At 39.6% G+C, this 25,266-nt stretch overlaps 1 protein-coding gene across 1 annotated transcript in view; it reads right to left on the bottom strand.

The window, feature by feature from the left end:
- Window positions 1–25,266, bottom strand: part of LOC137174684 (DNA polymerase nu-like) — a 71,034-nt gene that overhangs the window by 31,749 nt on the left and 14,019 nt on the right. The window contains exons 3-10 of the mRNA XM_067580125.1: window positions 24,325–24,402; window positions 15,891–16,002; window positions 12,746–12,828; window positions 6,758–6,889; window positions 2,023–2,133; window positions 1,366–1,444; window positions 513–580; window positions 239–300 (exon numbers count right to left, since the gene is read on the bottom strand). Coding sequence (XP_067436226.1) covers window positions 239–300; window positions 513–580; window positions 1,366–1,444; window positions 2,023–2,133; window positions 6,758–6,889; window positions 12,746–12,828; window positions 15,891–16,002; window positions 24,325–24,364 — 687 coding nt within the window. The 5' untranslated portion in view covers window positions 24,365–24,402. The remainder of the gene's footprint in view (window positions 1–238; window positions 301–512; window positions 581–1,365; window positions 1,445–2,022; window positions 2,134–6,757; window positions 6,890–12,745; window positions 12,829–15,890; window positions 16,003–24,324; window positions 24,403–25,266) is intronic.

The raw sequence follows: 25,266 nt of genomic DNA, 5'->3' as shown, positions 1-25,266 counted from the left end.
CTGGCGAATACAGGCGAAACCGAACACTACAAATATGCCATGTGCCTATTTCTTGGGCCATGTTCTTATTCTTTTCCCCTCATGACGCTGCATGGTTGTTACTGTGCATATCTCCAGTAACCTGGATCCCATAGCAGCAAAAAAAAATCTACAACTTTGTGTCCATGATGGAACAAAGGTGTAAAATTGACACCATCGCACGACTGAATGGTTTTCATTGCAGGCTCCTTTCACTCACTTTGAGATGAACTCCTAGATGGTCTAAGTGCTGAAGGGACTCCATAGTTCTCTTCACAAGAGCTGCACACAAAAATATATATAATAATAATCACATAAATTCACAAAAACAGACTTTAATATCCAAAGGAAGTAAGCTGTAACATTTTATAAGCATTCTTTATTATATCATATTATACAAATGGCGTCATAAGTACAGTGTGTTATAGTTTTTGATAACAGTTTAATATTTGATAACTGATGTCCGGTGCTGATATTGAAAACAGTAAATTCACCTGCAAACTGCTCCATCTGGGAGTCCTCCACTTCATACAGAAGCTCATCATGAAGCTGCGCTATCAGCCTACAGTTATAAACACATTCAGAAAAACATAACACACTAGGGGTGCAAATAATGATTATTATTGATTAATCTTTGGATTATTTTCTCATTTTTGTAGACATTTTGGTCTACAAAATATCAGGAAATGCTGAAAACATTGATGAATGTTTCCCAAAGCCCAAACTGACGTCCTCAAATGTGTTATTTTGTCCCGAACAATAATCCACAACCCAAAGATATTCAAGTTTATTATCATAAAAGACAAAAAAACCCAGAAAATGTTCACATTTGAGAAGCTGAAATCAGAGAATTTGGACATTTTTTCTATACAAATGACGATTAATCGATTATCAAAATTAATTGAATAGTTGGCAGCTAATCTATAATCATTGCAGCTTTATAACACACCACCCACTACTGGAGTTACTACTAATAACGTGAGACTTGGTTGATTCTCATCAACAAACCACCACAACGGCTTCAGCTGAGTCCTCTCTTTAATTTGTACCCAACATCCCCAAATATCTAATTTTGATATATTTTGGCTGTTGCTTCAAGTGTATTTACTCAAGCAGAATGTTTGGCGTGTAACAGCAGCAGTCATTTGGGACACTTCCCAACTCTACAAATTTAGTTGGCTGGTAAACAAATAAATGCTGCTTATGTGTTCTGAGACTCAATCAGTTCCTGTCTGTAAGTAAAGGACATGACTGTGTTTTTCCAGACATAAAGTCTGAAGAGCCAGTGTGAAGAGAAGAGAAGGAAGAAGCTGAGAGTTATGGTTTTAAAATATTTAGTGGTCGTACCTGGCAGAGATCGAGTCAGAGGACGAGACCAGGTTGAAGATTCTGATCATGGCCGTCTTACAGAGATCAGCAGCAGAGCCTGAACACACGTACACATAAACAAAGTCTCGCACACATCTGTTCGACCACAAACATGCTGCAGAGGGATAATCATTGTGATGAATGAAGTTACCCTGCAAGAGTCAAACAATGGTTAGCAAGGAAAACAGGGGAAGCTGATTTATAAATATACAAATTCTCATACACACACATGTTTATGTTTTACTCTAAAGATATTATATTGTGTTACAATAATTGGCTTTATGCACAAAAATGTAATTTCTATCTACTGCCCCTCCCTTTATGATCTAAGATTAAGATATTGATCATTAATTTATGCATACAAATATACTGAAATACTAATTCCAAGGTTCTGAAAACCAATTTTGACCATTTTGTTACGGTTTTTTTCGTAAGTTTGTATTGTCTTCTTTTTCATATGTAGAGTTATTGCACTTATTTTCTGATCTTTATATTTGGCTTGTTTTAATTGTTTCGTGTTTTATTGATCGATGTGATTTGTTTGTTTTATTATTGCTGTTTTTGTTTGGACCCCAGGAAGACTAGCAACCACTTTGTGGAAGCTAATGGGGATCCAAATACAGACTACCATCCTACCTTGGACCACAAAGTTGACAGCCTGCCTCTCAGCCTGCATGCGGATCCCCCAGTCTGGGGAGCTGATGTTATGAAGGGTCCGCCGACGGCCCATAATGGATAGCACATAACCTAAACAACACAGATACTTCAAACTTTACAATTAAAATCCATCATTCTGATCAATCTGGTCCCCTCCCACAACTAAGCTTAGTCCAGTATGTAATAGAGCAGCTATGCTACTTCCTCAGGATTCATACATGATCCATTAGATACAGTATGACTGCAACAGAAATCACCAGCGGTGTAGTTTACTCTTCAGTAGAGGTCATACCGTAAATTGAAATATGATAAAATAAAGTAACTTTACTTGGTGATTTTTCTCCAAATCCTTAAGGTGGACCACAACAGGACTCTTGGTACTCATGTATTAGATTACTCCACACTGTCTGCAAACCATATGTAGCAACTACAAATGAAAAAATGAAATATAATGTGACTTTTAGTTACCTATACACCTTCCTGTCCCTCCATGTTTTCATATTAATGACAAACACATATAAAAATTATATTTGTGAATTTGCTTTCGTACAGTAGGTGTTGCTGAATTCTGCTGAATTCAGGATTTAAGTTGTTTTATATGAAGAAAGCATTATTCTTTTCTTTATAAACAGAAGTCAAATGGACAAGTATTGCAAAATGTTAATAGCTAAAGGGGCTGCAAGACAATTAACAGGTTAAGGAAGGCAGAAAAACACATTTATGCTGCATTATTTTTTTTCAGATATTCTTCTGATCTTTGCACTTGTTTTGGGAATTGCTGGGATATTTTTATCTCACTAAAATATTCAAAGAAAACAGAGGAAAAACACTCCTTGGTTGACTTGGTGATAACCTCTTCACATACGGTATGCACCTGGCGATGATGTGTCATGATATCGCTTCACTTTAATGGATCGCATGAGGCTGGGATCCGCATATCAAAGTAAACACAAAAGAAGGATGATCATTCAAAAATGGAGATAATCCAATCCTCCACAAGACAGAGACAACTTTGAGATAAGTAGAAAAAGCGTTTCGGCCTACGGCTCCGTCTCTTTTTCTGAACCATCTCGGTCCTTTCAGTCAGGTGAGTCGTCTATAACTACATGCTGAGCAGAACTGAAGCTACAGTGTGATTTACAGAGAACAGTTTCATGAAAAGTCATTTGTTGATACAGCATTATAGGTGATTATAGTAACAGCAGCACCCACACCCACACCCACACCCACAGACACAAGAGCCTGCAAAACACAAACACTGGCCGGCGACCACATGACACACACAAAGGCACAAAGAGACACACATTCCCAAATACAGTCACACAAACTGGAAGGAGGTAACACAAGAATGTGTGGTGACGTGACACACACATAACACACAAACACACACACGTTATCATATGCAGGTATGCGGCGCACATACACACACGCGCTAACACACAGTGGACCAGTACATTCCACCAGCTGGACAATGGGCCGGGCTTTACAGCTAAATCCCTCTAGTATCCCTTACTATGAGGAAAGCCAACCAGGGCATGAAACCTGAATGACCCTCTTCCCAGAACACACACACACACACATACATACACACACACACACTCTCGCAAGCATAAACACATAGGAAATGAGCGCACAACAGATAGTGACAAACACAAAAACCTTCTACTCACTGTGAATTGACCCGTGACACATGCATGTGACCTTTTATGCCAGGAATGTGACCTTTGTTCTGGGCCCCCGTGACATGTGGATGTGCGGTCTACTTTGTGATAACACATCACACAAACACAGTTTCTATATACGTACATGTATGACAGTAAATCATGCTGGAATGTGTGTGTGTTTTTCATACCGGACAGGATGGTTTTTCCAGTTAGTAACACGATGCTGTGAAGGCTTTTCAAGTTCAGGCTGTTTTCGGGGTCAGAGGTGTGGAGAAAGTAGTGCTGTACATTTGATGGGCAGCAGCACTAGAAAATAACTTAAGAGTATCATTTATCAACTCTCAGTGGTATCACAATGTGATGATGTGATAATTTTATTGTATTCTGTTGTCACAATGAATGATTCTACACAAACTGTACTTAAAAACTGACAAAATTAGTTATTTAAGGCTTTTAAAACCAATTTTGTCAGTCAGCTTCTTACTTGAGTGATGTGATCCTACATGATCACACAATTTGCCGCCCAAGTTAATAAAATTTGGGCGGCAAATTGGTTGGGCCGAGTTGGAAAAGGGTGATGTCATGTTTTTCCATGCACCGATCAAGAGGTAGCAATATCTGAATCGAAATGAAATCATACCACACCCACATCCACTCCTGATGAAGCAGATCGGTTTTATTTAGAGTTTTATAAGTGTTAAAATACAAAACAGTAATGAATATCTAATGCTATATAGGAAATAGTTTTCAGAGGTTTTAAGACCTTTGCTTTACACGTGTGAAGAGTTTAGTCTGATAAGATGCACCAACAGTAGAGGACAATTAATAGCATTAAATATCTGTTTAGTTATCTCCTATATAAATTTGCAATAATATCATAATATACCTATTGGAGGAACTATTTCATTGGTATTGTGATTTTGTTTTTGGCCACCAAGCCCCTCTGGGCAGTGTTGAAATGTAAGACTAGTACGAATGATTTAAATTTTTTAGCATATCTTGGTTCCCCTCCTGAAAAATTAGTAGTAAGATGAACTGAAACTGTCAGCATAGCTTAGTATTGCTGCCATTTGTGCTGACAGGAGCTAATATCCATGACAAAGCATAATATAGCTAAACTGTAAAATCATTTTTTGTTAATGACAAGCCTTTACCAGCTCCAAATAATCTACATACAGACTATATGTGCATGGATGTGTTGATGTGTGAGTGTTAGCCCAGCAGGGTGTTTACATATCTATGCAGATGTAGTTTTCTCTGCATCTGCTGTGGCCTTCAGAAGTTTTCATCTCTGTGATTCCCTGTTGTTACTCAAAGAAAAATCCTCCTTCTCTTGTCATCTTTTTTTTTTTTAATCTCAGGCAGTCTTTACAAGTGAAGGTACAGCATTCATCCCAGGAGCATTAATGAAATGTTGTATGAAGAACAACAGGAAGGGTTTACCCAGAGAGGTGGCTTTATCTCATTTTAATATCAAAGACAGAGAGTGTCAAACAAAATGCGGACTATTCAAAGCAGTGTGGCCACGGCAGCTATAGCTATTAAGTAATCTTTTGTAGTTTATATATTATAATCTATCAAAATATTCCCTTCACCAGGGAGAGACAAAAGGAAGAGATATGGAAACTGTGAGGCGACTGGTTGAGGGATTGTTTAGTGAAGAGAGACAGATGGAGTAAAATATGAAAAAGATAAAGAGACGGACAGACTGAGGGATAGCAAGACAGAGAGACAGACAGAGAGTGTGGGATGAGCAGGGCAGATAAATACCGGCGCCATCTCTGATGGGAGCATCACCATGGTGATGAGCTGAATTAAAGCCTACTGTTTGGCGCAACGTCCCTCTGCCCCTGAGAGAGAGGAGGCTTCCACGCTGATCTGCGCACGGCATCATTTTTTTTTTTTTTTTTGGAAGAATGAGTCCATTACGCCGATGTGATGAAGAAGCTGACACCGCCGAAAGGGAAGCGATGAGCGGGGAAGCGGGGTGTGTCATCGGTGATAGGTTACTACGGGTGATGGAGCACCTGTCTATGCATGACAGCGGTTCGGCGTTTGTGACAAAGGCGCCCGTGATCACGCCTGGCAGGAAAAACATCTTGTGCCTTGACCTGATTCTTGTTGTTTACTACAAAACAAGGTTATTTTCCCACACTTGTTATACAAGAAAAAGTAATAAAGGACCTATTTCTCCACGCAGCAACATTATGGGAGAGTCAGTGAGGTCGACATGGTGGCATTCACCGACACAAACGGCGCTTTCTCCTGATTTCTACTAATTTGATTGGGATGTAATTGGTTTACATTTTAATTAATTGGTTCATTCTGTAAATGTTTTTATGAGGAAGGGAAAAAGCAACTACAGCAGTATAGTAAATTAAGATAGGATTAGATACCAGGCCACAGGCTGAGGTCTTGAGCGTAAGCTGACCTCAGCCCTCTTGCTCGTCGACGCTGGGCTCATGTACTATGTAGGATGAAGGTTAAAGTGCAGACTTCACAGTATTTTTGTGTGAGCGTGTTCAAGTCTCAGGTGTGCTGTGTTGGCAGTTCAGTACGAATATAAATAGCGTGTCCCGTCTGAACCATCAGCCCCTTCCAACCCCACCCGACATCACGCTTGCCCCCCCCTCCTCCCCCGCCTCAAGTATTGACCCACTGCAGTTTGTCTCATTCCTGCCAATGCAAGCACATCTTCTTCTTCCTCAGCCAAACACGCACAGAAAAAGAGCATTCCTGTATGTGTGTACGAAATTCAAACTAGGTGGTGTGTGTCAAAAGTGCAAGACCTAACCCAGACAGACACACACATGCACACACACATTTTTATTATATTTGTTGGGGTATTTTGCTGATCTCACTTATTTTAATCCTTCACATTAACCCCTAATTTCTCTTATCTTAATTGTCACTCTGACCCAAACCTCTGATCCTATAAATAAACATTTCGCTATTGAGTTATGCAAAACTTATTATACAGTACGTGACACGCGTTCTCCAATATCAATTCCTTTGTGAGCATTTGTATTATGGCAGACACACACACACACCTTGTTTGTGGCACTGCTGGATGGTCCTCTGGATGAAGGTCTGGACTTCTCTGTAGGTCTGCAGGAAGCTGTCCTGGAATTGGCTGGCCTGCTCAGCGCTCACCCCCAGGATTCCCGACAGACGCTCACGACCTGCAGCGACCATTTATGGCTCATTAACTAAATCATATTTAAAGTCAGCCTCTCTTCTCAAAAATGTGTTTTGGTTATTGTTACTTCAGTTGGATGTTTGAGGTTCACTGTGCAGAGTTTGACACTAGAAGGCTGTTTTCACATTCATCTGCTGAAAGCGGGAAAGTTTCTCTGTGCTCACCAGAAATCTGGGTTTAAGACGTGCACCTACAAGCCTGATAATCCTGGTCCAGTATGCAGTTTACACAAGTGTAATGTGGAAACTTGAAGCCTCCAGTGCATAAACACTGAGAATGGACTTTTCAGTGAAGTAGGAGACGTCTTTTGTACAGCAGTCACATTTTTGATATTTGTATATTCATAGATTCTAGTTTTTTCAATGAGGGAGAAGGAGAAGATGTAATTTTAAGGATTTTAATGAGGTAATTGGACCTTTTTGTAAAGAGAAAAAACCACATCAGACACCTTATTATTCCAAGCAGAGTATTTTTATATATATCTTAAAACATGCCTGGAGGGGATCTTTAACTATGCAAGTTGATATTACGGGGCAAAGTTACAAAGGGGACATGGGGACGATGCAGATGTAACATAAGCAGGAACTTTAATATAATAAATATGATTTTTACCCACTAGGATTTTTATTGCAGCTAGAGATGAAAAGTTGGCAATATCTGCAGTATGTTAATATCTATGCTCTGTGATGATCTGCATTACGAGCGACCAAACTACTGAAGACCTTGAGCTCACAAATGAACAGCCAGGGATTCAAAGGCAGCGAAAATGACCACGACTGACTGAGGAGTCATGAAAAGAGGCAGCAAAGGCCAGAGGAAGAGGAGCGAGTTGAAAGAGGGAGAGGTGAACAGAGGACAGACTGGACCAGAGGGTACGATAAATGGAAAAAAAAAGAAAAAAAGTAGAGCCAAGTGAAGGGTGAGAGATAGAAGAGGACAAGATAAAAGGAGAGTGGGCAAAGATCACGGCAAGACTGCAAGGTGTGTGTGTGTGTGTGTTTGTGTAAGAGGATAAAGCTAAGAAAAAGCCATGCTCTTGCCAGTTTCAGTGAGTTAAAGGTGTACAGTCTAGTAGGAGTAGAGGAGCAGGCTAGAAGGTTAGGAACAGATCGATGGAGGAGTGTAGAGGGTGAGCTAATAGGGTGCCACAGTTATTGTGTGTGTGTGTGTGTGTGTGTGTGTGTGTGTGTGTTTGTGGTTTTGAGCTCGGAGGGGTGTGATATGTGGTTGGGGATGAGTAATGTCATGCCAAACAGCCTGGGAGCTGGTAGGAGGGTTAGCGGGGGGACGGGGGGGGGACGGTAAGTTCTGCAGAGATTCAGAATCACCACCAGCACACAAGAGAAACACACACACACACACACACACACAAAGACTTCAGTGTTCTTTGAGCGTCGGGATAACAGAGTCATGCAGTATGATTAGTGCACTGTGGGAAATTCAGTCAAGGATGTGTATTGATAGTCATGGTAATTATTTTTGGTGAATCACATGAATTTTATACTTTAAGTCAGTTTTATTCCAAATATTGACTTAATATTAGTCAGGATTGATGATAGGAGGCCCTTTAATTCTTGAGAATTGACTGGAGCGAGATTATTATCATGAAAACTTGTGCTGCTATTTTAAAAATTAAACATTTTGAAGTCTCTCAATACTTTTTGATACTGCTTTTTAAATTTTTAGAACAACGACAACATAAAAAATCTGAATGCTGCCAAAAAAAAAAAGGCAGCCTCGTAGAAAATGGAAGACATTTGAATTCATTCAAGAAGGCACATCTGTCCGTGCGGCGGGTACACGGTCGCAGGCCAAGCCTTCATAAACCGAAACATGTCACGACCCTCTGAGCAATGTGGCTGATTATGTGTTGAGCTAGAAGCTACTGAAATGTATGTAGTGTATGAGCTTGTTTCTGCGTGTGTGAAGCCCTACATTCCTGCTGAATGAGGTCAGTTTAAGGAGTGACCTTTAACCTTCGTTACAGATGCTCCCTGCACTTCTCTGGTACCCCCATCAGTCTTCTCTGTCCTTTCGGTTTGCTCTCTTTAATCTCTTCTTCTAATGCTGCAACCTTCATGTTAGTTCTGCCCTCTTTGTTTTCTATTTCCTCTCTTTCTTTCCTTTTGCCAGCGTCCTTTCTGTTCCCCCCTTTATTGAAAAGTTACTGTACATTTCAAAATGCAAAAACACTCTACCGGTATACGGAGGTACTTTTGCGTCCTTATTTTATGCAGGTTTGCAATCAAAAAATTGATTTGAGAGCAAAACTTTCAACACTGCAATCAAAAAATGTTTTATAGCAAGTAAAATAAATTTGTGATTAAAATGCAAATCAAAAATTTTGTTTGCTGTTGAGCTGAATTTGGTGGGCGGGACCTACGCTGAAAGCTGTAAGACACGTCGCTATTGGCCAGTCTCGGACGGAGTGACAGCTTGGCAACATCCAGCAAGAATGTTATGTTTGAACTGGTGCATGTAGATTGCTTTTGTTTAACAATCTGTGACGTTGTAACAGGTTAAAAAAATACATATTATTTTGTCAGCTTGTAGCTGCTAGCTTAGCTCAATTAGCTAGTCACTTGCTCGTAACCTATTATAACATCACAGATCGTTAAATGAAAGCAACCTACATGCACCAGTTCAAACATAAAATTCTTACTATTACTACGATGGGAGTTACGTGTAAACATACCTGCTCATTGATTCTCCATGGATTTCAAAACTCCCTCCCTCATTTACTAACTGAGGATGTTGCCAAGCTGTCACTCTATTCAACACTTGCCAATAGCGACATGTCTTACATCTTTCAGCGTAGGTCCCACCCACGAAATTCAGTTCAAAAGCAAACAAAACTTTTGGATTCAAAAACAAAAGTTCTTGACTTATATTTTAATCCCAAATTAATTTTGCTTGCAAGTAAACATTTTTTGATTGCAGTGTTGATAGTTTGATTGATTGCAAACATATTCTGTTTGATTGAATAATAAAGACGCAAAAGTACCTCCATACTGGTATAAAGTCCTCAGTTGACAAATTATAAACAGGATGTAATGAATGAAGAACCTCAGTTAACTTGAATCTATTCTTTTTTAGCCCCGTCTTCATTTTCACACTGCACCTCTTTCTTACCTCCTCTATGTTACTTTTTTTTTTTTTTCCTCCAACATCATCGCCTGGCCTTCTTACTTGTTGACCTATTTGTATGTACGTGTGTGTGTGTGTGTGTGTGCGTGTGCATGAGTCCGTACTGACGCTCTGCCCCTCCTCCCTGGCCTGATTATTGTCTTGCCGGGAGAAAGCTTCCTTTTAGTATTCGGTATCCATGGCAACGCATCCTTGCATGAAGAGCTGTCTGTCTATGCTGATCAGGAGCTCCTTCCATTCCTCTTCTGGTTTCCCCTCTCTCACTCAGCCCCACCCGCTCCTCACTCTTCCCCTTTCCCCTACATTACTCTCTTCTCCACCGTCACCCCCACCCCCCTTCTTTATTGCCTTCAGCCTACATTTTCCACATCTGCCTTGCGATTTTTGCTCTGTATTCTTCTCCTTCTGCACCCCATATTTTATCTGCATTTTTTAGTGCTGACCTTTTTGCTTTTGTGATCTGTCCCTGCATGCATGTAGTGCCCCCCCCCCCCCTCCCCGCATGTCTCAGATGAATAGCTTTTACACATTTGCCTCATTGGCTATTATTGTTGAGGTTTATTGAGTTCTTTGGAACGGACTCATTCATTGTTCGAGTGGCTCTGTTTGCGTGCTCATGTTTGTTTTTCTCCCGCTGAGCTGTGACCCCTGCTAAAGTAGAAATACCACAGAACACTCCATCATTAGCTCGAGAGCATCAGATATTGTTGAGCTCCTGAATGAACTCTAAGCATACTCGATTCAAAGTAATAAACGCTGGCTCTATTCCCTGCTCGTAGACTCTGATGCAAACCATGCGCTTTTGGGTCAGTTATTGGTTAATCAAATCAAACGTTTTCTGGCTGTGTCATGATGTTGTCTTCGGGGAGAACAGTAAATGTCCTGTTTTGTAATATATCTTGTCTAGGTCACGGTGAGGGGAAAACACATAAAACTGACAAATTCATAGAAGAATGAGTGTTAACTTACAGCAAACACGGAAAAAGTTATTTTTGACTCAAATATTTATCCCAAAAGTCATACTTTGAGGTTTAAATGTTGTCAAGGTACTATAAAATGGTGAGAAATGATAAGTAGTACCATCTATTTAGCTATAAACCACAAGTATAGCACGTGTAAAGGCAACTGATGATTCACATTTATAGTAATTTCACGCTCTGAGTGGAATGAGCCAGAAATTTTCTCACTACACTGACCTACAAAGCCAAAAGAGCAGCGCCTTTCTGAGTAGTGTAACAGAGATAAATGACTGATCTCAGCTTCAACCAATCGTGTTGGCACAGTAATGAACTCTGAATCATTATAGCCTATACATCCTATCCTACAATGTGCTTATTAGGACATGTGTCAGTTTCTGTGGCCATATGGTGCCTTTCCTTGCCCTTCACTTTGGCTCAATCATGTCAAATACAGTTAAACACAAGCAGATGCCTCAGTTTCTGTGCATGAAATACACTTTTAGGTAGACAGAGCTGCTCAAAGCTAGACACATGTGAGCCAGCTCGTCGTTTTTTCATCGAAAAACATCTGGATCTGGGAGAAAAGACCAGTTGAAACCTGGAATTTATATCCCCTTGCACACAAAGGTTTATAGTGATGAATTAAATCAAAAAAATAAATACATTTTTAAATAAAAACTGACAACTGAGCTTTACATGTATAGCTGAAGCCATGCAGGTAGCTCTTTTTAATTAATTATGTATGATTAACCAAATTTTGAACAGTTGCTGTAGTCTGGTATAACAGCAGTTTTGACAACAGGCTCTAGTATTGTCAAAACTGTTATCATACCACACTACAGGCATTTGGAGATCAGGCATTTAGTATATCTTGTGGCTAACACAAGACCAGAAGCTGTTATGCTACGTTGTGTGAGTCTATGGAAAAAAGCTGCAAATCTACAAGATTTAAAGTGGCCGCTGGCAATAAAACCTGATGAAGAGCGCAGATCGCCTGTAAAACTTCCCTCCATCACACAGATAATAGCACAAAATGCACAAGTAAACATGCACACATAAATCAACATAAATAAACGGGCAATTTTTTTTACAGCCCTGCTGGCCCAGATATCTACCACTCCAAAACAAACAAACACACACACACACACACACACACAAACACAAATATTTGTGTGGTCTCCACACTGAGATGTATCACTTTGGTTATGTGTGTGAGTGTTTGTTCACGAGAACACATGCACGTGTGTGAACCATAAATGGGTCACAAGTGACACAGACGAGCCTCTCTATGGACCACAAGGGTGCATTATACATTCATCTCCCCACTCTTTTTCTCACTATTTTTATCCTCTCCTGCCCCTCCGCCCTCTACCCTCATCTCCGTCCGTCATGTGCAACCAGGAATATGATCCACAACATGAAAGAAACACGAGGGAACAGGCAGATTTATGTACAGATAACCTGAAATCTTTGGTTAAAATAATCACATCCTTGTGCTACTGTGATCTCTGCCCTTCTCATTTTCCTCCCTCTGGTGTTTTATCTCTAAATCATCGTGGATGCTAACAGTTATCCTCTTAACACAATCAACCACTTGTACACCTCTGAACCTGTTGCTAAATGACACTTAAACCCATTATTTAAAAAATCATTTTGAAACAATACAGGTCAATTGTCCAGTTCACTGCTGCATATCTATCTTAATTATCACAGATCAATTATCATCCACTCACCTGCTCCGTACACAACAGAGTACACAATGCGCTTGGCGTGTTCTCGGTCCTCAGAAGTCACCTCACCCTCACTCACCCCTTTCCTGTGTGACGGAGATTTAGAGAGAGACAAAATGTGTTTTTACTACTAAATTCATATGTATACAATTTTATTATATATTTTAACAGAACCAAGTGGTGCAGAAGTGAAAGTTTTGTTTAAAACTATACAGACTGTATCCGTGTGAAGGGAAGTATGTAACCTAAAGGACAGGTTCACAATTTTTCATGTCTATCCTAAAACAATAGTCAGGAGCCCAAACAATTACTGACACATATTTTTCTTGTCATAATCATTCCTCCTGTTCATACTGGCCATTATACGATCCCTTCATAACACACTTATAATATAAGTGATGGGGGCCAAAATCTGCAAGCCTCCTTCTGTGCAAAAAATGTATTTAGAATTTATCTGAAGCTTATGTAAAGCTTCAGCCGTTTTGAGTTTGCCAAATAATGTGGATATTTTCCACAGTTACGGTCCTTCTTAGTAAAACATTCCCTCTTTTTGTCTCAATGGAATGTGTTTTTTCTGTTCGGCTACAGTGGAAGTATCATAACAAAAAGAGAGACTTTGGCACTAAAAAGACAGAAACTTGGAAAGATATTGACTTCATTTGACGTATTTGGACGGCTGAAGCGTTATATAAGATTCAGATAAACTTTAGATACATTTTTGCACGGGAGGAGGTTTGTGGTTTTTGGCCTCCATCACTTATATTGTAAGTGCATTATGGAGGGATCTTCTGATGGCCATTATGAACGGGAGGAATGATTATGGCAAGAAAAACATGTGTCGGTGTTTATTTGGGCACCTACATTATCTTCAGATGAACCATAACTGCATTTTTGCTCAAAATGAATGTGTGGACACACTGTGTATTTTGGCTCCCGTCACTTATATTGTAAACACACTTAGTGGAAGAAGATCCCTCCTAATGATCAGTATGAACAGGAGGAATGATGACTGTATTACCATTACTAATACTATATAAATATAATGACCTTTAATTTGTTTTTCACCCAAAATAAAAATACAAAATTGCAGAAATTAACAGTTTAAAGGTAAGCGTGATGGATGTTTGTATCATTTTGATTGTTATCTGGTGGGAATTTTGAAAATGAGATAAAAAAGGAGGTGAATCAAAACAAGTAAAAAAGAGGGAACAATGCAGAGAGAAAAGACTGAGGTTAATAAAGCGAGACAGTCAGAGAGGGAAAAACACAGCACTTAGGTCATCATAAGGTCAGAAATAAGAGGAGAGTCGGGAGATATGAAGGTAAAAGGGACATAAAATATAAAACGAGAAGGTGGACGGGAAAAGAACAGAGACGGAAAGAGAGAGAGCGAGGCGGGGACAGACAGACAGACAGACAGAGACAGTTATGTAATGTGACTTGTAGACAGCCGTAGTACTGGGGATCAGACAGGGTGGGATGACACGTCTGCAAAGTGGCATTTCTGGAGGGGCTGACGGGGAGCTGCCACTGCTGATTAGTGGTGAGGGAGTGTCCCACATACACTAACACACACACACAGAGACACACATACACACTGAGAGAAATTTACAAACATGTCTGGTGAGCTTCAACACTCCAGCAGTTCATGATGCCAAATGTCTTGTTGACTGTAGCCTCAAGAAAGGGACTCAAGAATATGAGGTATTGACACTTGAAATGCCGTCTCTCTCTCTCTCTGTCTCTCTCTCTCTCTCTCTCACACACACACACCCACACACACACTTCTCTGCTAAATGACAGGTAAAAGTTAATGATGGGTAACCTGAAACCTCTTTAGGGCTCGTCTGGCTGAGGGAAATCCATACTGGATTTTCACTGCCCCCTGCTGGATAGGTATTAATCTACTGGATGAATTTTATTTGCCTCCTCCTTCACTTCACCAGCTTCATGTCACATTTCAGAGCTGAAAAACGCTTCTACATTCGTCTTGAACGGCTCTGAAATTGGCTCGCTGCTGCTATGTGTTCGCTTTTTTCACTGATGGCAGTTTGTCACGTATCAGAAGACAAGAAAACTATAAAATGTGGCTGCAGCTTCAGAAGCCTCCATGTATTTGGTAAAAAGGAATCACTTTTGACCACACAGGCTGTGAATGCAAAGCTTTCTGCATGTTTCACCCTCCGATCTTTCTCTCACTGCAACAGTCTGGTAGGACTGATCAGGATCAGGACATTGCTGGTGAGAGAAGTGATGTGAAAACTTGGGAGGAATTAGGGAAGCATGAGAAGAGAGGGAAGGAGAGACAGAGGAAAAAAAAAGAGGGGAAAGGAAAGGGCTGAAACTGCAAAATTTACATGTGAAACGGGAAATTGAACAATACAGGAGAAAAAAGAGGGCAAGAAACAGACCAAAACCACTTGAAAGTAAAAGCAAAGAGACAATTGAAAGAAAAGAAACAGAAGTCTATGGAAGAGAGGGAAGCAGCAGAGGGTCCAAAAGAGGAGAGTAATCCCAGCAGGGTAATCCCAGCAGAGCTGCAGTGTCACCAGTTAATATGTTTAAAGGTGAAAGAGAGAGAATGAAAAAGACACAATGTAAACCCTAAGCAGAGCTGTTAATATGCTCTATGTGACCAGGTAATCTGTTTAACTAGCCGCCCTCTGCCACACATTTGACTGTGATGGATGACAGGATCAGTATAACACTGGGACACACACTAATTCACACACACACCGTACATACACGCTGCACTGGAAAGACACACAGAGCTACATGTAAACACCAGTGGCAAGAGACAAAGAGAAAAACACACAAACACTTCAAAACTGTACCTGGTGATTACGACAATGTAATCACCAGGGCGACCGGCCCAGGGGTGTCCTGCCCCATGGAAAAAAAAAAAGAGAGAGCGAATGAGGCAGTTGGCATGGTAGTCATGGCAACAAGGTTATTAGCGTTTGAAGTGAGGGAGCCGGCAGTCTGGAGAGAGAGAGACAGAGAGAGAGAAAGAGAGAGACTGGGAGTGAGAGAGGGAAAGAGAAACCCTGTGGAGCATCAACACTCACCTTGGCAAGGAGATCAGGGAAGAATCAGTGTGTGTGTGTCTGCATATGTGCGTGTGTGTGTGTGTGTGTGTGTGACCTACCACTGAGAGGCCAGCATGGTAAAGACGTCGGCCTGAGGGTTAGTAAAAATGCGGAGCAGCTCAGGGTCAGAGGAGAGGTGAGCCAGCAGACGCAGCTCCACCTGGCAGAAGTCTGACACATATGTAGACACGCACACACACACACACACACACACTTGTTTAGCTACTTAATGACTGTATTACTCCAACACCATGTTCAGAAAACATACAGTACATTCAAGACCCTCCACATCTATCGTTCACCCACATGTGTTTTCACTTATTTTGACTAATCAGACTTCTTCTTTTGAGTATCGGCACGTACGAACCGCGCTTGATTGATCTGATCTGTCTGACCCTAACCTCACCCTCATTAGCTTTGTTTTATCAATTTATTAATACATCATTCTTATAAGCCTTTTTTAACAGCGGTTATTTTGACTTGTCACGGTAGAAAGAGCACAGGTGTTCCTAATAACATTAACAATGTCTTTTTCTATTCAAGTGTCCCCGGTAAGTCGTGACAGCGAGCCGGGACGAACAATATCAAGACCCTGAAACTGAAGCGGTTCAATGAAATACAGCCATCGTTCATTTTATTATTTACACCTGTGCTTTTCCTACTGTTGCATGTCAAAATCTGTTTTGTGAAAATTTTTTTAAAAAAAAATCCATTGGCTCATGAACTTTGAGTAATTTCAGCATCACTCAGCCAAAGTTTGAGAGCAGAAAATGAAGTGGTCTAATTAGCCCGAATAAGTGAAAACACCTGTGCGAGGAAATTTGTATTCTATTTCATGTGATGTAATGGTGCAGCCATAAAAAATGTCTACTTATGTTTAAATATTTTAATCTGTTTTAGCAAGATATAACTGTTCTGAAGCACTAGAGCCCATATATAAGTGACTGTCACTGTAAATGTCACATATAAAGTATACAGTATGTGTGGGCGGTGGAAAAATGCCAAAGTGAAAGTTTAAAGGGAACATCGTGGTGCAAGAATTTCAAAGAACACCGTATTGTACCTTCAAACACACGTTCATTGTTAGAGTAAACACTGTAATTAATCCGGGACATTCGGTACATGGAAGGTGTTATTTGTGCTCAAGTGTTGCAGCTACAATTTTGTTGTACTTGCTGTTCCTAAAGCTGCCATCTCTCCTTCATGTAGCGACGTCCTACATTTCCTAGAATAACTCTGAATAAGCTACAGAGAGTGGGTTTGAAATTGTTGCTGTAAGCCATACATGAAGGTGAAGAGTGCAACAGAAAATAAGAGACGGTGCAGGAGCAGAAGAGCGAGAGCTTTCCATCAAGAAAAAAAACCAAAAAAAACGTTACTGTCTGTGGAAAAAGTGCTGTCTCTGCATCTTGTTTCTCCCTTTGTTACTGTCGACGGTCGTTCAAAATGTGGGCCCGGAACGAACTGTCTTTTTCATCCTGTCACCGAAGCATGATGCTCACTATTGATGTTCTAGATAGCTGATCAATTTTGTGCTATTAAACTCGATTGCACCTAAGCTGGAAGAAAAACATGTCAATATTCAGCAGTGGTCCAAGCGAACAAGTACAGTAAATACTAATATATGCAAAGAAACACTCATAATGTAGACATGAACTCCCAACGCGATCCAGCTACATCATAACTGACATCACAATTATTAATTATAATGATCATTTTAGGCCACTTTAGGCCACTCGATCCAGTAACACTATAATTACTGGATCTTACATCAATGTCATTATTGTAAGTATTATGTAAACACATGAATAAACTTAATGGAGTCAGGGTGGTTGTCAAAAAGCTCACAATAGAAGCCGACCTTGTGTTTCTCTGACATGACAACATAGTGACAAGCTAACGCTGCTATCCAGACACTTTCACAGAAACATGATTGGCCGACCCACCGGTTGAAGTATGGTAAAGTTACGTGATTGTACTCAAAAACGGTGCTTCTGTCACTCACCGCTGATTGTGATAACAGATCAGAGGTATGAAATGACTGTTTGATACTAGGCAATAAGGAAAGTTTTGCCCTTTGTTATTTCTGACACTAGTTTTGAGTAAAATACTGTTTTTGAAATGTGAAAGCTGCTCTGTTCTTGCCAGTTCCACCCACTGTAACTGGTTTTCAGTAATGGGTCGAGTTGTGAAAAGTGTGTTTTTTAACAGGCAATAAAAGTCTAAAGTCATTGCTTAATACTATGGTTTGTGAATGCTGGTGAATAAAGAGGTACATTTTGAACTCAATATTATCCAAAAATATAGAAAATGTAGAAATACATGGCAATCAGGGGGGTTGCGGTGCTCATGTCCCAACCCTGAAAACCCCTACTATCACATAAATCCATCTAAGCTGGGTAATTAAAGAAAAGTCATGCTGCTTGGAAACATATAAATGTTGTAATTAAACCTTCATGTAACTTTTCTAATTGACCAAAGGATTGTGTAAATGTTGCTGACTGTTTTTGTGCAAAGGTTTTTGTTCATGGGTCAAAACATGAAATTAAATTATGTGGGAATATATTTGATATTACATGTATATTTGTGCGTATCTCGTGTGCGTGTTCATTCTTGCCAGAACCATTTTCCCTGGGAAAAGAATAGATTTTTTAAAATTAAAAATAAAGTGCAATCCATGAGAGCTCGAGCACATTAGGGGAGATTGTTTCTAAATAAATTATTCATCTTTTATTCAGAGCTCAACAGGATATAAAAAGGTCAATATATTTATTTTCTTGTTAGTATCATCAAACGTTTTCATTTTTGTGTAATGTTTTCAAAGCCATAATGGATGCATCTTTTGTTCAAGAGTTAAATTAGCCTGTGTTCAGGCACTCGGTCACAGTAGAAGTGTTGGACCTTTGTAGTGGGTAATGACAGGACAGACACAGTTTCAGGACAGTAAAGTTACAGAACAAAAACAAAAACACCCCCAACTAAAAAGGCCTCTGAGAGCAAATTGTTTTTAGAAAATTGCCCGAGGCAGTTACATAAGCAGAGAGATCACCAGAGGCTGTAAATGGGACACACTGACAGACAAACAAAAAAAAACACACAGGCGCAAAATAGGCAGAAATAAACTCTGTCTCACGTAACTGCACAACATGATACACACACACACACATTTAGAGACAGACAACTGGGAAGAGATATACGGACAAACACACAGAAAGAGAAGACACGCATCTCTTTTGAGGCAGGTGACAGTGTTTTAGGGTGTTCTGTACTAACAGGTCTACAGCTCTCTTGTCGGCTCGGTAGATCTCAAAACACAAACACATACACACACGCACACACATGGAAACACAAACACACACTTACACCCACACCAACAGTACATTCCATTACTGCCATTCCAGCCAGACACATCTCTTCTTCTGCTCGGCTGCTTCGAAATCAAATTAAACTCGACCAAAATGCGGGGAAAAACGACTCAAAATGGACGGGGAGGGGGGATTGAGAGATTTTCCCCTCAGTCAGGACGAAGCAAGCAGCTGTAATAGGTTTCTGATAATGTGGGAAGATTGACAGTGATGTATTAGAAATGGTTATTTTATCATCGCTGAGGCAAATCTGACAGGTTCTGCTGGAAAGGGTAAAGAGTGAGAAAGAAAATCCCTAAGCTGCTCAGTTCACAATGTAGGTTAAACCGAACACCATCCACCGTTTAACCCGGGTCAGACGTAGACTGCAGAGGAAAAAAAAAAGATGAAAAAGGACAGGAAAACAAGACTCTGGTGGGATGGATAAGAGGAGGAAAAAGAGCGATGGAAGGGGTGATGATGGTGAGGAGAGAGATGGAGGAGAGGAGACGACCGGTTTTGGTTGTGATGAGGTGAGGAGGGGAGTTTCTAAAGATATCCTCCCATCAATGTTTTATGAGTCAGATCACATTTCCTCCAAGCGTGGCCGGCAGCCTCAGAAACATATTGCTGACCAGGATCTGTGTGTGTGTGTGTGTGTGAGAGAGAGAAGCGTGTGTGTGTGTGACAGCAACAGAAAGCATGAGAGATTATTGGGTTGATGTAAAAAAAAGAAAATATGTGTATGAAACAGAGAAATAATAGACAACACATGTGAATTCATAGGAGTTATGTGTGTGTACACGCTCTGGTGACAGCAGGCCTTGATAAAAACACCACGATCAAGAATCCTTGTATTGATCCACACAGGAATAACTCCATCCTAACATAGGGTATAGATTACACTGGATCGGTCCAGTGCCTTTTATGACCTTAAACTGAAACCATACAGCTGAGAATTTATGGGTTTAGATGCTGGACTTGGATGGATTAATTAGTATCCATCCATCCATTTTCTTTACTGCTTATCCTCTAGAGGGTTGCGGGGGAGCTGGAACTGAATATTCACCTCACTGGTTTTGGAGATTTCCACTCTTTACTTTGAGTCTCTCTATTTAGCATTTATAAGCAGTATATATACAGATTAGCTGATTAGTCGACAGAAAATTAATTGCCAACTATTTTGATTATCAGTTAATTGTTTTTTTTAAGAAAAAATGCCCAAATTCTTTACTTCCAGCTTCTTCGATGTGAATATTTTCTGGTTTAGTCAGACCAAAAACATGCAGGTAAGGTTAACTGGTGACTCTAAATCGCCAGTAGGTGTGAATGTGAGTGTGAACGGTAGTCTGTCTCTATACTATATCTTAGACCTGTGATTGATAGTCGACCTGTCCAGGTTGTACCCCGCCTCTCCACCCAATGTCAGCTGAGATCGGCTCCAGCTCCTCTGTGACCCTCTAGAGGATAAGCAGTAAAGAAAAACGGATGGATGGATAGTAAACTGAATATCTTTGGGTTGTGGACCTTTAGGAAATGGTGATTGACATTTTTTCACCATTTTCTGACGTTTTATAGATCGAATGACTAATCGAGAGAATAATTAACGGGTTAATCGATAGTGAAAATATTCATTAGTTGCGGCTCTACGGACTAGAATGTAGCTGTAAGCAGATATAAGTGTGGATTAATGTATTTGTCAATAACTGTAACTGCTCCATCGCGCATAACTGGATGTTGGTGTTTAAACAGATAATGAATGAAAATATATAGAAATGAAATATGTCCACATAGGAGAAGCAGACAGACACTGTACATTAACACTTAAAAATGTAATTTAATGCTTTTAATGTCATTTTAACTACATTATATTGTGTTATAAACCATTTCTTAAATGTTTATATACTGCTTATAAATGCTAAATAGGGGGACTTTAAGTAAAGTGTAACCTGAAACAATGTATGTTTAGTGCTAAAGCAATTTTGTGATAGACAGAAAATTAATATGTGACAATTTGAATAATTTACCAATGTTGTAGTTTGGAACACCTTGTTTGCAATGTTAGGTTTATCACTTTTGGCACTTATGATGGGTATTTGTCATTATTTTTATGAACAAAATGAGCAGTAAACTAATTAAAATAATACTAATTGATCAGTTTTAAAAAAAATAAGCTTATCTTTAGCTCCTAAGGTGCTATATAAATGCACTTTTTTCCGTCTGCACAGGAAAGACATTTAGGGATTCAATCTGAAAGAACAGACTTCTCTCTGAATTTTATGTTTCTCTCACTTTTGTAGACAGCGTGAATGTGCAATACAGGGACATGTAATACTTGAGACAGTAGATATAAAAAACAATCCTGCAGCTCCTTAGACAGCATGTGAGGACACTTAGGTGACTAAGCTATTCCTCATACCTATTTAATACCACCTCCAACAGCACCCTGAACAAGCCCTCAGTGATGCTTCACAGTACAATATGGAGTGAGAAGGTTATGGATAAAAGCTTAAGAGCTCAACTCAAATCCGCACAGTGAGAATATGAAATGTCTCTTGTGGGTTGTGGTGGTTTTGAGAGGCTTCTAGGAGGAATTAATCGACCAGCATACAGGTTAAAGCGTAAAGGTTGGACAACATTGTGAAAGTTAGAATCTACTGGGAGAAATGGGGGGGGGGGGGGGGGGACCCAAAAGGACTAGAGGAAGGTCTAGACAGAAACTCCAACTGAAGCAGGAAATTAATCCCTTATAAAATTTTCCAACATCTACGAATGAATATGTGAGAACTAAACAGTAAGAAAAATAATCTTAGATGAGTCAGGTTTCCCTTTTGATATGTGACCTTTTACAGTTTCGTTAGGGCTGCAACTAACAATTATTTTCATTATTGATTGTTCTGACGATTATTTTTTCGATTAATCGATTAGTCGTTTGGTCTAAACAATGTCAATGCTTCCCAAAGCCCAAGATGCAACCTCAAATGTTGTGTTTTATCCTGACAGAAAAGTCTACAACCCAAAGATTTTGAGTTAACTATCAAAGAGGACTAAAGAAACCAGAAAATATTCACAGTTAAGAAGCTGGAGCCAGAGAACTTTAGTATTTTTTTACTTAAAAAGTGACTCAAGGTGAACATATACGCACTTGTATGTTTATTTATATGAGTTCCTTGTTCTGATGAAAGCCTGAAACATGTTAGCTCATGTGTGCCTCATTAAAATGAAAGGAAGAAAAAAAAAAGATGCTTAATTCTCCAAAATGACAGCTGTCATGATAACAAATCATGTTATGCAACTCTTGTTCCAGCTACCATCGCCTCCTGTCAGATGGCCAAATCATATGCATTTTTAAAATGCTAGGTGACATTTGTCAAGTAGCTCTTATGTCCAGTGAAAACATTTATTGTTTTGCAGTAAAAAACTTTTTTATTTACATCAGACATGTGTTGCTCTTCCCCTCTGCTGCACACAGCTAGTGAATTTTCCCAACTTGTCTTTTTCTACTATGAAACAGGGTTTTAAAAGAAAATAAATTGAAAACTGAAACTAAAACTAATTTAAATTCATGTTTTTAAGAGGACTAACAGGGTTTGATGAGGGAATTAGGCCTGCCATTGTTCTCATTTTGGCTAGCCTCTCTTTTCTCTCTCTGCTCCAGCAGGCATCTCCCAACAGAAGTCACACACAGGTTGCTCAGGGACGGAGACGATGTTGTTTCCAAAATTTTTTAAAAAACAAAATGTACCATAAAAAATAATTTCTTTTATCTTTGGTAAAACAGATTTGATAGCCATGTTTTGTTTTGTTTTGTTTTTGTTTTTTTTACTGAGCCATGGATTCTTGGATTCTGCTGAGGGTGGGATCAATAAATAAACACAACACACACACATGACATAAACACACACGCTGCTTTTGCAGTCAGAAAAGTAATATTCAGATACGTAACACCTTTAGACGGGTCTCTTAGTAGAACTTTTTCTAGTGACACTGGAAAGTGATAGTTGTTCAAACACACACCACACACAGACAGAGCAGTTGTTCCAGTTTGTGAAGGACATCGGAGGACATAAAGGGGGTGACTGAGCGAGGGCTCCCTACGAGGGATTGTTTCCATGGCAGCCTGGCCTCTGAGTGCATATGTGTGTATGCGTGGTTGTGTGGGCATGTGTTGGCCTGCTGGCGTGTGTGTGTGTGTTTGTGAATCCCCGCCGTGTTGTGTGTATATGTGGGATCCTCGCTCTTATCCTGCTGCTGTCCTCTTGCTAACCCTGGTTTATCTGTCTGGTTATGTAAGTGTGCGACACACTGTCAGGGCCAGCAGACACCCTGCGTTCCCCACAAAGCTCTGCCAGGCTGACAGTGTCCCAGCTCTCCCCTCTGCCTACACAGCATGGACCAGCGTTACACCCCCAAGTGACCTTATGATGCCAGCTGAGGTCTCGTCAGCTTAAGAGGTTTTTTAAGTTAACAGTTACAAACTTGACCAGACAAATCCAGTGGAGACAAAATATTTATGCTGATATCAGACTGCACATGCAGAAAACAAAAAAAACAAACCCCAGTCTGATTATGTCCCATTTGATTATGCAGTGGTCAAACACTGTCCAAAGGCTAAACCATAAAAGTAGAATTAAAGTCACTGTAACTGCAGAGCTTTTTTTTTCTGCCTTAGGTTTAGTTAGTGGCTGGGTCAAAAGTGACTGCAATGACATGCCTGAGCAGCTAACTGCTGCAGGATCAAGAAAAAAAAAATTGTGTCAAAGCTTGACAGTGATTTGTTTATCTTTACAAGTTTATTAATGTGTGTTATGTGAGTAGAATTGACATCTGCCTTTGTTTCAAAGGCAATCATTTGTTAATCTTTTTAAAAGTTAAACACATTTTTAAGTAATTAAAACATTACAAAATACAAAATAAACCTTCTCTATATGACATGTTGGCAACCAATATGAACCAATTTCCTCTAGAGGAGAAATACACAAAATAAGTGATACCTACTGGAAAAAAAACATACCTGACGGCTTTAAAAGATTAATATTTTTATGGCATCTGTGCTTATTTCTTTGTATTCAATAAGGTGACATTGAAAAGAGGGACAGTGCTGAATGACAAACCAAAAACATTATGCTTTGACATCACATTTCCCTACCTGCAGAGAGAAAGGTCCAGCCTTCCTGAGGAATGAACATGGCCCGAGGATGAACAGTCACCACCTCTTCGTCCTTTCCTGTGAGGACCGAACACAGAACCCTGAGGAACACCTCAACACATCATAGCTCACCGCAAAGTGCATGTTACTTCAGATGTACGAACTATGCTGCATTGACATCTAACATGTCTGGAAGTTTCAATTTCAGAATATTTTTTTCCGGTAAAAGAAAACTAAAGCCTGTTTTTAGTGTTTTCACTGTGTATTCTAAAAAAAGAATAAATCAAGAATTCAATCAAGAAAAAGCCACAATCCAATGCTGAAAACATGCTGTTTCAGGTCTAATCGACATTTACAATTATTATAGTGATATTATATAAATGGTATTTTGTTTTCTCATTCAGTTTTAGGCAACCTAGTAAACTATTAAAATATATATTTCTTACAATTATGAAATTAAATAAAATTTAACACATTGAACAGAAGTGAAACAAAAAACAGCAGAGTAACTTTTAAATAACGTAAAACTTCTAAATTAACAGAAAATTATTACTCAGTCTTAATTTTTTTTTTGTAAATTTGGTAATTGGATTGTTTTTAATTGTTTGTATCGTACTGTGTTGTTTTTTTTATATTTTCCTGCCCAGGGACCACAGATGTAAGTTAGCTATATAGCTAACTCAACGGTTGTGTGATGCATGGCCTGTGTTAAACAAACTAAACTAAACTAAACTAAACTAAACTAAACTAAACTAAACTAAACTACTAACTAAATCCAAATGTATGATATTGAATAGAGCCATGTGTTACATACATGGATAAACACTGCGTTGTGCCCTGTTACGTCTCAATTATGTTGTGAGAAATGCTGCCAGAATTCAAATTAAACAAACATTTCACCGAGTAGGTTACTTTTGACAGTGTTACAGCACATTTCAAAAC

Source organism: Thunnus thynnus, chromosome 22 (assembly GCF_963924715.1).
Source record: "Thunnus thynnus chromosome 22, fThuThy2.1, whole genome shotgun sequence".
NCBI classification, from domain to species: domain Eukaryota; kingdom Metazoa; phylum Chordata; class Actinopteri; order Scombriformes; family Scombridae; genus Thunnus; species Thunnus thynnus.
Note: the sequence above shows the minus strand (reverse complement) of the source record. Positions and strands in the feature narration are given on the sequence as shown.